At 38.5% G+C, this 11,759-nt stretch overlaps 1 protein-coding gene across 2 annotated transcripts in view; it reads left to right on the top strand.

The window, feature by feature from the left end:
• Positions 1-11,759, top strand: part of Uggt1 (UDP-glucose glycoprotein glucosyltransferase 1) — a 150,814-nt gene that overhangs the window by 137,308 nt on the left and 1,747 nt on the right. For both annotated transcript variants that reach the window (XM_023709676.1, XM_023709675.1), the window contains 2 exons: positions 7,978-8,094; positions 9,128-9,290. In XM_023709676.1, coding sequence (XP_023565444.1) covers positions 7,978-8,094; positions 9,128-9,290 — 280 coding nt within the window. The remainder of the gene's footprint in view (positions 1-7,977; positions 8,095-9,127; positions 9,291-11,759) is intronic.

Below are 11,759 nucleotides of genomic sequence, written 5' to 3'. Positions count from 1 at the left end.
TTATTTTATCGTACTGGGGATTGAACTCAGGACCTTGTGCTTGCCAGGCAGGCACTTATTCTACTGACCAATCTCTCTAGCCCCTTTCTCTGCTTTTGGTATCAGGATAATGCTTGCCTCCAGGAATGATTTTGGGGAGAATTGATTCCCTTTCAATTTCATTGAGGAGTTTCAGAAAAGTTGGCATTAAAGCTTCTCTAAATTTCTTTGTAGAAGAAAGAATAATAACTGCATTTTGGTTATTAAATCTACAAGACTGTTGGTGGACTTTTTGGGGTCTTCTATGTCCAGTATCATGTCATCTGCAAATAATGATAATTTTAGCTGTGAATACATCAGGACCTGGGCTTGTCTTTATTGGTAGTTTTATTATTATTGTTGTTGTTGTTACATTTTTTATTTTGTTTTTCTTTTCTTTTTTGGGGGGAGGCGTGGAACTGGGGATTGAACTCAGACCCTTGCGCTTGCCAGGGAAGCGCTTATTCTACTGAGCCATTTCCCCAGCCCTCGATTTCATTTCTTGTTACTGAGTTATTCAGAGTTTGTATATCTTCTTGACTCAGCTTTGACATTTCATATGTATCTAGGAAACTGTCCATTTTCTCTATTTTCCATCCTGTGATAGTAGAGATATTGGAAGTTGATATTGGTGATCTTCTGAATTTCTATAGAATCTGTAGTGATTTTGCTCTTTTTGTTCCTTATTGCATGAATTTAGGGTTGTTTTTTTCCTTATAAGATTAGTTAGGGATTTATCAATTTTATTTATTCTTTCAAAAAACCAACTCTTTGATTCATTTATCCTTTGTATTGTTTTCTTCATCTCCATTGAGTTAATTTTTGCTCTAATCTTTTATAATATCCTGGCCTCTTTGGACTTGACTCGCTCTTTTTCTAGGAGCTTGAGGTGCAACATAAGATCATTTATTTTATTTATTTATTTTTAGGGAAGGCTCTACAGGATGTTCAGGGTCTCACTACTAGATAGGACTTGTAGTGATCCGTCTGTTTACAGTTGGGGTTACAGGCAAGTGCCATCATGCCCAGTCTCAATTGTGGTCTCAGCGTGCCCCAGGGGTGAGGCCAGCACAGCAGGCCTGGAGATTGAACTCCCAGTTCCTGCACGTGCTTGCAGGGGCTTTAATCTGCTGAACTATTTTGCCAGATTAGCATAAGATCATTTATTTGGGCTTGTTCTGTTTTCCTAATATGCTAATTTACTGCTATAAATTTTCCTCTTAAGACTGCTTTCATTGTGTCCCACAGGTTCTGTCAAGAAGTATCTGCATTTTTGTTTGATTGTAAACATTGTTAAATTGCTTCTTTAATTTCATCTGTGACCCACTGGTTGTTTAGGAGGTTATTTAATTTCCGTGTATTTATGGTGTTTTTGTAGTTTCTTTTGTTAATAATTTCATTGCACTATGGTATACATGGGATAATTTCAATTTCTTTGCATTTACTTAAGCATGTTCTGTGTGTTGGTGTATGGTCTATTTTGGAGAACATCTCATGTGCAGCTGAGAAGAATGTATTTAGTCGTTGCTGGGTGAAACACCTCTATAAGTCCATTTCTTCCCAAGTTTGGTTTAATTCTATTATTTCCTTTGCTGATTTTCCCCCAGTTGATCTATCTCTTTGTGACAGTGGTGTCTTAAAGTTCCCTGTTGCAATTGTATACAGCTCATTTGATTTTTTTATGTCTGCTAAAATTTGTCGTATGTAGGTGGTACTCCTACATTGTGTGCATATATATTTAGAATTATCTTTCTCTTGCAGCTTTCCCCTAACAAGTATGTACTGACTTTCTTTATCTCCTTTAATCGTGCTTGGTTTGAAGTTGATATTGTCAGCAACCAGAATAACTACCCTTGCTTTCTTCTGGGTTCCTCTTGCATGGACTGTTGTTTTCATCCTTTGACTTTGTCTGTGAATTTCCTTTTGAGCTAAATGTGTTTCTTATATACGAGATATTGTTGGATTTTGTTTCTTAGTCCACTCCGCCAGTCTATTTCTTTTGATTAGTGAATTAGGCCATTTACATTGATGATTATAACTCATATGTATTGCCTTATCTTTGCTGTGTTATTTTCCTGCTATAGGTTCTGTACTTTTTCCCTGTTTTTAATTTCTTCTTCTGTTTGGTGTATCCTTTCTGTTGTTGTTCTTGAAACTGGTTGTTTTTGTCTCTTTCTAAAATATTTGTCAGTACTCTTCATCAGGTTTTGTGGTCATGAATTTATTCAGTTCTTTGTCATAGAAGGATCTTATCTCACCATCAAATGTGATAGTTTTGCAGGATACATCAATCTGGGTTGGAAGTTATTTTGATTTGATAGTCTGTGTTGAGAAATCTGCCGTGATTCTTCTGATGGGTTTTCCATTATAGATGATCTGTTTCTTCTTTCTAACAGCTTTCAATATTCTAGTATTTTGCTGAATTTTTGGGATCTTGATTATTATGTGTCCAGTGTAGATTTATTTTGATCATGGCTGTGTGAAGTTCTATATGCCTCACTTAACTATGTCAGATTCTTTTCCACATGTTTGGAAAATTTTCTGCTAGTATTTCTGCAAATAGTCTTTTTATGTCGTTTGTGCTGACTCTTGCTGTTTTGTTGACACCTACTTTTCTTACATTGTTTTTCTTTGCATCATTTTGTACCTACTAAATTGTCATTTTCTGGTTCCTTATTTTAAGAAATCATTCTTTTGGGCTGAGGAGATAGCTTAGCAGTCTCGGTGCCTTCCTGGCAGCTGGAAGGACCCAGGTTTAATTTTGATACCTCATGCCATGCCAGCCCTGCCTCTGGGTGCTTACTGACCTCCAAAACCAGGCATGGTGGCATAGGCCTATAATTCCAGCGCTAGGGAGGCTGAGACAGGAGTATCAGTAGGGGTCTGAGCTGTGTAGCAAGACCCTGTACCAAATAAATAATTAAAGATTAAACAAGTTCTTTTTATATTCATTATCTGCACTGCTGTCTTCAAGGTCTGAAAGTCTATCTTCAGTTTCCTTCAAGTGGTTTTTTTGCCAGCTTTAAATGGAATTCTTAATTTCCTGGATATCTGTTTCAGGCATTCTAATTCTTCGCTGTATTGTTCCTTTAGTGTTTCCATCACTTTTCTATTGTACTCTATTTTTTAAATCTATGTCTTCTTAGCTGTGCTGAGCAATTCTTTAATTGTCGTAATTTCCTTTTTTTAGTTGAGAGATTATTTCTGATCGTATTTTTCAATATCCTAATGGACTTGTTTCCTTACTTCAGTTGCTATCATTTCAGAAACTTCAGGTGTGTATCTTCTATGTTCTTCTATGTCATTGTCTTTTGGACTTGTTCTGGGTGGACTGTAGAATTGAGATTGCCTTTTGGCCTTGTGTTCTGGCATTTTTGAAGCTCCCAATAATCACCCAGACTTAGCAGTGAGGGAGAGCAGTGGGGCATGGGTCAGTAAAACTCCTGCTACATTGCAGGGAGGGGAGGACAAGGTGGGACTCACCAAGGTTCTCACTACTGGTGGGGTTGCCCTGCCAATGCCCAGCAAAGCTTCTGTGCAGGTTTTGTGTGTTGGCTGGATTCACCAGGATCCTGCAGTTGCTGAGAGTCTTCCTAAGTTCTCAGATGGTTAGACTGGATGCCAGCCCAAGTTCTGCGCCTGCACCCTGGCCTCACAGGTTGCAGCTCTCCAGAGTCCCACAGGCCACCCAGAGTCCTCCTGTTTAACTCTTTTGAGAAGATATCTAGAAGGGAAATAGCTAGGTCAAATGGGATTTCTGGTTTTCGTTTTTTTGAAGAATCTTCATGCTGCTTTCTGTAGTGTTTGTATTACTAGTTTACATTCCCTCCAACACTGGAGATGAGTCCCCTTTCACCACATTGCCACCAGCACTTGATAATACTGGACATTCTTGGGTTGTTCTTGATTTTAAAGGAAAAACTTTTCTTCATTTAATATGTTGGCTGTAGGTTTGTTACGCTTTGCTTTTATCACATTCAAATAGAAGGTCCTTCTGTACTTGCTTTCTTGAATATTTTTATCACAAATAGATGTTACTTTTTGTCAAAGACATTTTCTGCATCTACTTAGATTATGTAGTTTTATCCTTGCTTCTGTTTATGTGATTAAATTTATCTTTTTGTATATGTTGAACCATCCCTATATATTTTGTGTGAAGTTTGGCTTGGTCATGATGCATGATTTTTTGGTGATTTGGTGCCATTTCCTTGCCAGTGTCTTGTTGAAGATTTTTGTGTATATCTTCGTGAAAAATATTGTCCTGTATTTTTCTTATTTAGTTGAATCCTTGTCTGGTTTTAAAACCAAGGTAATGCTAGTTTCCAGAAATGAGAGTTTGTCAGGGCTCCTTTCCTTTCACTTTCATTAAGGAGTTGATGACTGTTGGTATTGTAACCTCCCTGAAGATCTTGTAGAATTCAGCAGTGAATCCAACAAGTTCTGAGCTATCTTAGTTGGTAGAATTTTAATTAATACCTCAGTATCTTTGCCTGTCATTGAGCCATGGTTTTTAAAATATCTTTTTTATTGTTTTGATTCATAGGTGTCTAGGAATCTGTCTATTTCTTCTAAATTCTTTGATTTACTGGAGTATATAGCTTTTAAAATAGTTACTAATAATCTCGGTCAGCTATATGCATTATGATTTTGCTTATTTTCATTTGTAATTGCATTTTGTGGGTCTTTCCTTTCAAAAACTTGGTTAAGAACTTGTCTACTTTGTTCTTTTGAAGAAGTAGCTCTCTGATACATGGATTTCTTTGTATTAATGTTTAAATTCATTAATTTCCTTCTTTGTATTAGTTTTTGCATCTGGATTGGTTTTGGTTTTCTAGGACCTTTGTGCTGCGTCACATAGTTATTTATTTGGGTTCACTGTGTTTTTCTTTTTTTTTTTTTTTTTTTTCTTTTTTTTTTTTTTTTTTTTTTTTTTTGAGAGAGAGAGAGAGAGAGAGAGTGTGGTGTGTGTGTGTGGCCAGCTCAGCCCACGAGGGGGCGGGGCCGGCTGGCATGTGGTGCTGGGGGATCGAACCGCGGTCCCTGATGCTTTGCTAAGCTTGTTCTAAGTAGGTGCTTTAGACCACTGAGCCATCTCTCCAGCCCCCACTGTGTTTTTCTGATGTGGGCATTCACCGCTATAAACTCTCCTCTTGGCATTGCTTTTGTTGGGTCCCATAAGTTCTACTGTGTTGTGCTAACAGCACTACTGTTTGATTCTAGGAATTATTTTTTGTTTTTATTTCTTCTGTGACCCATTGAGTATTCAAGAGTGTGTTATTTAATGTTGTTCAGATGTTTGTAAAATTTCTGTGGTTTCTTTCACCATTGGTTTTCAGTTTCATTGCCCTGTGATCTAGTAGTGTATATGGGACACTGTCAGTTCGAAGAATGTGTATTCTGTTATTGTTGGCTAGACAGGACACTGTAGATGTGTATTAAGTCCATTTGTTTGAAGGTATGATTCAACTCTACTATTCATTTGTTTGCTGATTTTTTTTTTTTTTTTTTTTTTGTCTATTTTTGTGATGGTGGGATATTCAGGTCCCTCAAAATGATTGTGCTGACATTTATCAGATCTTTTTATCTAGTAATGCTTCTCTTATGAAATTAGGTGCAGTGGCTTTCAATGCATATATACTTAAAATTGCTCTCTTCTGTTGAATTGTTCTCTTAACAAATAGTGACCTTCTTTTCCTCTTTTGATCAGTTTGGTCTGAAAATAGAAAAAAATAGAAAAGCTATTCCTACTTCCTTTCAGGCTCCTATTGCATAGACTATTGTTTTCAACCATTTTATTTTTATTCTACACATTTCTTTTTAGATTAAGTATGTCTCTTGTGTTGTATAGCATATTACTGGTTTTTGTGATCCAATCTACTGAACCTGTACCTTTTAATTTGGGAGTTTAGGCTACTTACATTGACAGGTATTAAAGATACTGACTCGTTCTTGTCGTTGTGTTTTTGGTATCTTTTTTTTTTTCTGTATTTTAGGGAAGGGTCTTCAGGGTGTTTAGGGTCTCATTACTAGATTGGACTCGTAGTGATCCACCTGTTTACAGCCTCTCAAGAGCTGGGATTACAGGCGTGCGCTACCATGCCCAGTCTCAAAAGTTCAGAAGGATTTTTTTGGCCTGCTCAGGATGCCTTAAGGGAAGGTCTGGTTAGGCATGAGGATCTGGGGAATCAAACCGCAGAATTCTGAGCCTGACTGCCTTGCATAAAGGGGCACTTAAACAACTGAGCTAATGGGCAGGCCCCCAAATTAGAACTGATTTTTTATTTTTATTTTTTTGGCAGAACTGGGGATTGAATTGAGGCCCTTGTGCTTGCCAGGCAAGTGCTTAATCTACTGAGCCATCTCCTGGCCTCCTGTTATGTTTTTATTTTGCTCTTGCTGATTCCTTTATTTTCTCCTTGCTTAGCTGTTCTCCTTGCTTGATACATTCATTCCATTAGACTTTTGGCATTGTCGACTTTATTATTGCTGTCTAGGATATCCTTGAGAAATTTTTGGAGTGATAGTTTGGTGGCCATGAACTTTTTAAAGTGTTTTTTTTAAATTCAGCCTGTTTTAAGTTTTAGTTTGAGGAAGGGGTTTGGTAAAGAGAATCATCATGTGTTTTGTACCATTTTATACAGAGGGCTATCTTAGTTACTTTTTACTCGTTGCTGGAACAAATACCCAACACTCAAAATGAAGGAAGGAAAGGTTTGCTCAATTTGTGGAGGTTTCAGTTCATATTCTGCTGGCTCCAAGGCAAATGACATTAGTTCACCGCAGGAGAAAACAATGAAGAGCAGAGGAGGAGCAGCAGCTGCAGCGTCCATCAGGCCTCTCCCTTCCTTCTATGCTGACTGCAAGACTGGCACTCTACGCAAAGATCAGAGCTCCACTGCAAACACGAGCGCTCCACTGCGAAGATTGGAACTCTTTGCAGCTGTGAAGATCAAGCTCCTCTGGAGACTGGGAGTTCTCCAAGGAAGCGGGGCCTGGCAGCCAGGAAGCCCTCCTCAACTCCTTTATATACACTTTTTGTGCTGAGCCACTCTGGGGCAGCCCATGGCACTAGGGTGGAACCAATCGCACCCCAGCGTGGGCCCAATTATGCTCTAGGGTGGAACCAATTACACCCAGGTTGGGCCCTGCCCACCTGCAGGGCAGGGCCCTCACAGCCTGGAACTGCCAGAGCCTATTCAGCCAAGTTGATACAATGTAACAACTACCACAAGGGCTTTAAAAGATCACTGATTATATTATTTTTATAAATATCACAGTTAATAATTTCATTTATTCTATTGTTTTATTCTTTTAATGATTTGTACTATGCAAGCCTAAAAACAATAGAACTTTTTTTTTTTTTTTTTTTAATTCAGGCCCTTGCGCTTGCCAGGCAAGTACTTATTCTACTGAGCTAACTCCCTGGTCCAGCATTTTTTGTAACAAAATCCAAATATGTGCGCTTATTTGTGAACAAAGCTCAGTAGATAAGAAGGACTCATCTTCTTTTTTTAAATTTATTTTAATGAGAAAGAAATAGCAGTGAGACAGTTTCAAAACAGGTTAGTAGGACAGTTACAATAATTAATGCATTGCAACAACTTTTTTGGATAATTATAAATTATAAGAAATGCCTGTCTGTATTTGGTTGGCCTTGAAAAGGAATATTTTGCTTAGAATTTCGTGAGTTTTATTTAAATGGTTTAAAAATTTTTTTTGTGGTTTATTATGGGTAGAGTTTTCTTTTAGTAGCTATAGGTTTTCTAAATATTGAATGTCTGAAAAACAGCGTAAACAGATGTCTTAATTTCTCTTTCGAGTTTTTTGGTTTCACTTTAAACATTTGTGAATAGCGTCTGATGCATAATGAGCAGCTAACCCGTGGTCTTTTCACTGTACACCGATTTAAATTTTTTTCTGGAACTTATATTCTTGTGTTTTATTTTCTTTACCAATCAGGATCTTCCCAATAACATGATCCATCAGGTACCAATCAAGTCGCTTCCCCAAGAGTGGCTTTGGTGTGAAACGTGGTGTGATGACGCCTCTAAGAAAAGAGCCAAGACTATTGATTTGGTGAGCTGCCCAAGGTGCTCCCCTGCATGTTTACCCAGTGTGCTTTGTGTTTGTGTACTTATTACCACAAGAGCTTTATTCTTCCTGCATAGTGGTATAGTTTAAAAGCTATGAAGCATCATACAGTAACTTCAGCAGTGCTTCAGAGCCTGTGGCAGGAAACCAAGTCTGCTAGTAGCTGATGGCATGTTTCATTATTTATTCTCTATCTGCCTAGTCACTGCTGTCTCCCAGCTGACTTCTGTGCCTCATAGTTTTTCCAGTCTGCCTTTTTCTTTACCTCTCAATAGCTCCTTACAATGTCTTTGAGGAAATAAAGGCCGCAGTGGTCTGTCTTTCATGGTGGCCACCTTATGCTACACTTGTACTTCTTTTCCTACTTCTACTGGACCCAAACTTGCTTCGCAGAGCCTGTTTCTTTTCCTACCTTTAATAAAACTTTGGGGCTGGTGAGATGGCTCAGTGGTCTAAAGCACCTACTTGGAACAAGCTTAGTGAAGCCCAGGGACCGCAGTTCAATCCCCCAGCACCACATGCCAGCCAGCCCGCCCCCTGGTGGGCTGAGCTGGCCACACACACACACACACACACACACATAAATAAATAAATAAAATTTTAAATAAATAAATAAATAAAACTTTGCTACCACTTGTTCTTTTTTCTTTTCCTTTTTTTTTTTTTTTTTTTTTTTGGTGGTACCAGGGATAGAACTCAGGACCCTGAGAATGCCAGGCAAGCGCTTTACCATTTGTTCTTCTCTTAAGACAGAAAGAACCTAGAAACCAACTCCAGAAGGAGACTAGCACCTTAGAACCCAGTAGCAACCTACTGGGCATAGCAGTCTCACCACTGACACATTAGAAGTGAATACAGCTGCATAAATCTTTCATCTTACTGCTTCTGCTCATATATCATCTAATTCCTCAGCGCCGTTCTTTTTGTCCAATTTGGACATGTAACCCAAGAAACATCTTTGAACTCTGTTTAACGAACTCTTCAGCTCAGCTAGTGTATATTCGTTGGGTGTTCACAGTGCAATAATCCGATGACCAAAGAGCCCAAGCTGGATGCAGCTGTGCGCATCGTCCCTGAGTGGCAGGACTATGACCAAGAGATCAAACAGCTGCAGATCCGTTTTCAGCAGGAGAAGGAAATGGGAACACTGGATGAGAAGAAGACAAAGCCAAGCCAGGAAGGTAAGTGCGGACTGTTGGCCTTGGGTCCTTCTTCATATTTCTGTTGCTGTTTGATGAGAAAACAGAATAATGAATAAAAGGATAAGAAAAATCCCACCCTGGTCCTTCTAGCCTGACATGGGTCTGTATGCATCTGCTTTTCCTGTTTTTTTCCAGGGGCCTTTGAAATGGCTTATTAAGGTAGTTTCTCACCTTTTTTTATGTTGCAGGAGAAGAGGATACTTTAATTATAATCCTTGTTATTTAAATTTAAGAATTTTGTGATATCTAGGCCAGTATTTAGGGAAATTCCAGTCAGATTTCTTGGGTTTTACTTTTACTTATCATTAAATCTGTCAAGGCACTAATGAATGAACAAAACTTACATCAAAATGAAGTATATATTGATTTGAAAAAAAGTATTCTTTGAAATAGGCATATTGGGATATGGTGGAGTTTGTGTTCAATTAAGGGACGGATAGAAAAGATTTCTGTAATATTCCTTATCTTAGAGAAATATAATCTATACTTTAAAGATTTCTATAATATTCTGTACCTTAAATAGTAGCCCCTTGAGAAAACCATTAGAATACAGAGTGACTTTAACAGAAATGATTGGTAAGCTAGGCTCAGGGTGTTATTGCTTAGCTTTGGTTCCAAAGATGCGCGTGTGGAGCCTGAGTCACTTCTAATTTGTGTACAGCCTGGAGACCACCATGCTGCAAAGTAATATAGTCACATTTTCCCCCCATTTTTTTGAGACAGGATTTTGCTGTGCAGCTCAGGCTGGCCTTGAGCTCACTTTGTAGCCCAGGCTGGTCTCGAACTTGCAGAGATCCTCCTGCCGCAGCCTTCCTAGCACTGGGATTACAGGTGCACACCACCACACTCAGCTTAATATGGTCACGTAAAAGTAATTGATTCACATTCATTGATGAAACCTCAAAGATTTTCACAGACAAAGAGCAAAGGATATGCAGACACTGTTCAAATAAGAGGAAAACAGTGTGTAAATCGAAGCAACACTATAATCAAGGAGGCAAGTTTTTTGTTTTTGGTTTTTCTCTTTGTGGTACCAGGGGTTGAACTCAGGGCCTTGTGCTTGCCAGGCAAGCACTTACTCTGCTGAGCCATCCCTCCCTAGTACAACACTATAATCAAGTTGAAGTCGTATCTGCTGTGTAGAGGGAAGTGGACATATTGATAATGCTGTTCGTTGCAGAGACAGTGATGCAGCTGTTGTTGGGATTATCTGCTGACACTATGGATTAGGTCAATTTTTGTTAAAAAAAAAAAAAAAGTGTCTATCTGTCATTGGGAGTCATTAAATGCTTGTGCCCTCAGTAATTCCTCCTGAGAATTGCCTTAAAGAAATAATTTAATACAGACACATGAAGAGTTTCATTTTACTATTATTTATGAAGCAAAAGCATCAAAAAATAGCTTAAACATCCAAGAATGAGCTGTATGGATAAACAGATACACAGACAGATGTTTATGTTATATAGAAAGATTTTCATCCTAGTATAGTGGCATGCACTTAATGCCAGCATGCTGGGAAGCTGAGGCAGGAGAAATTCCAGTTTGAGCCTAGCCTGGTCAATCTAATGATTTGCCAAGACTCTGTTTCAAAATAAATTCAAATTAAATAAGATTAAATTTTTAAAATGGCAAGATGCAGCTCAGTGGGAAGGCTCTGAGTTAAATCCTTAGTACAGAAAAGAAAAGGACTGACAATTCATGCACATTTACTGAATGTTATACTATCCTTATGAAAGTGATTTAGTTGGAATGAAGTTTGCAGGTAGTTTCAGTGGGTTTTTGTATTTGTAATTTTTTTCTTTTCAACCTTTTATTATTATGTTTGCACTACTTAATGATTATGTTCATCACAGGGAAGTGGTACGTGTGCATAACACACCTTCATTCTTTTTATGTCCCCTTGCATCCCTCTTCCCTCCGTCTCTTGGATTTTCTTTCTTTTTAATTTATTTTTTCTTTCACAGTTTTACATTTATTAAAGGTAGGAAAAAAACCACTAGAAGGGTAAAGAAACATCTGGGCTCTGCGGAGTGAGGTTGGGCCAAGTAAAAATTGGAAAAAGAAAGAGAAAAAAGGAAAACACTACAGCATAGGGTGGGCTGCCATGAAGAAAAGAGGTAGCCTTAGAGGTTCAGTGTTTTAAAAAATGTCCTCTATTTTATTTTTGCTTTTAAACTTTAATACAAAGTATCAAACCAAAGCTTATAAGGGCTGGCCAAATAGCTCAATGGATTAAAGCACCTGCAGACAGCCGCAGGGGCCAGGGGTTTGATCCCTGGGCCTGCCGTGCTGGCCCCACCCCTGGGTTGCACTGAGACAGCAGTTCAGACTGAGTGTGGTGGCATGGGCCTGTAATCCCAGCTCTTGGGAGGCTGTGAACAGGTAGATCACTATGCGTCCACTCTAGTAGTGAGACCCTGAACACCCTGTAGACCCTTCCCTAAAATA

The sequence above is a fragment of the Octodon degus genome, unplaced genomic scaffold (assembly GCF_000260255.1).
Source record: "Octodon degus isolate 3935 unplaced genomic scaffold, OctDeg1.0 scaffold00014, whole genome shotgun sequence".
Lineage (NCBI taxonomy): Eukaryota > Metazoa > Chordata > Mammalia > Rodentia > Octodontidae > Octodon > Octodon degus.
The sequence above is the reverse complement of the archived record's forward strand: the minus strand, read 5'-3'. Positions and strand labels throughout refer to the sequence as shown.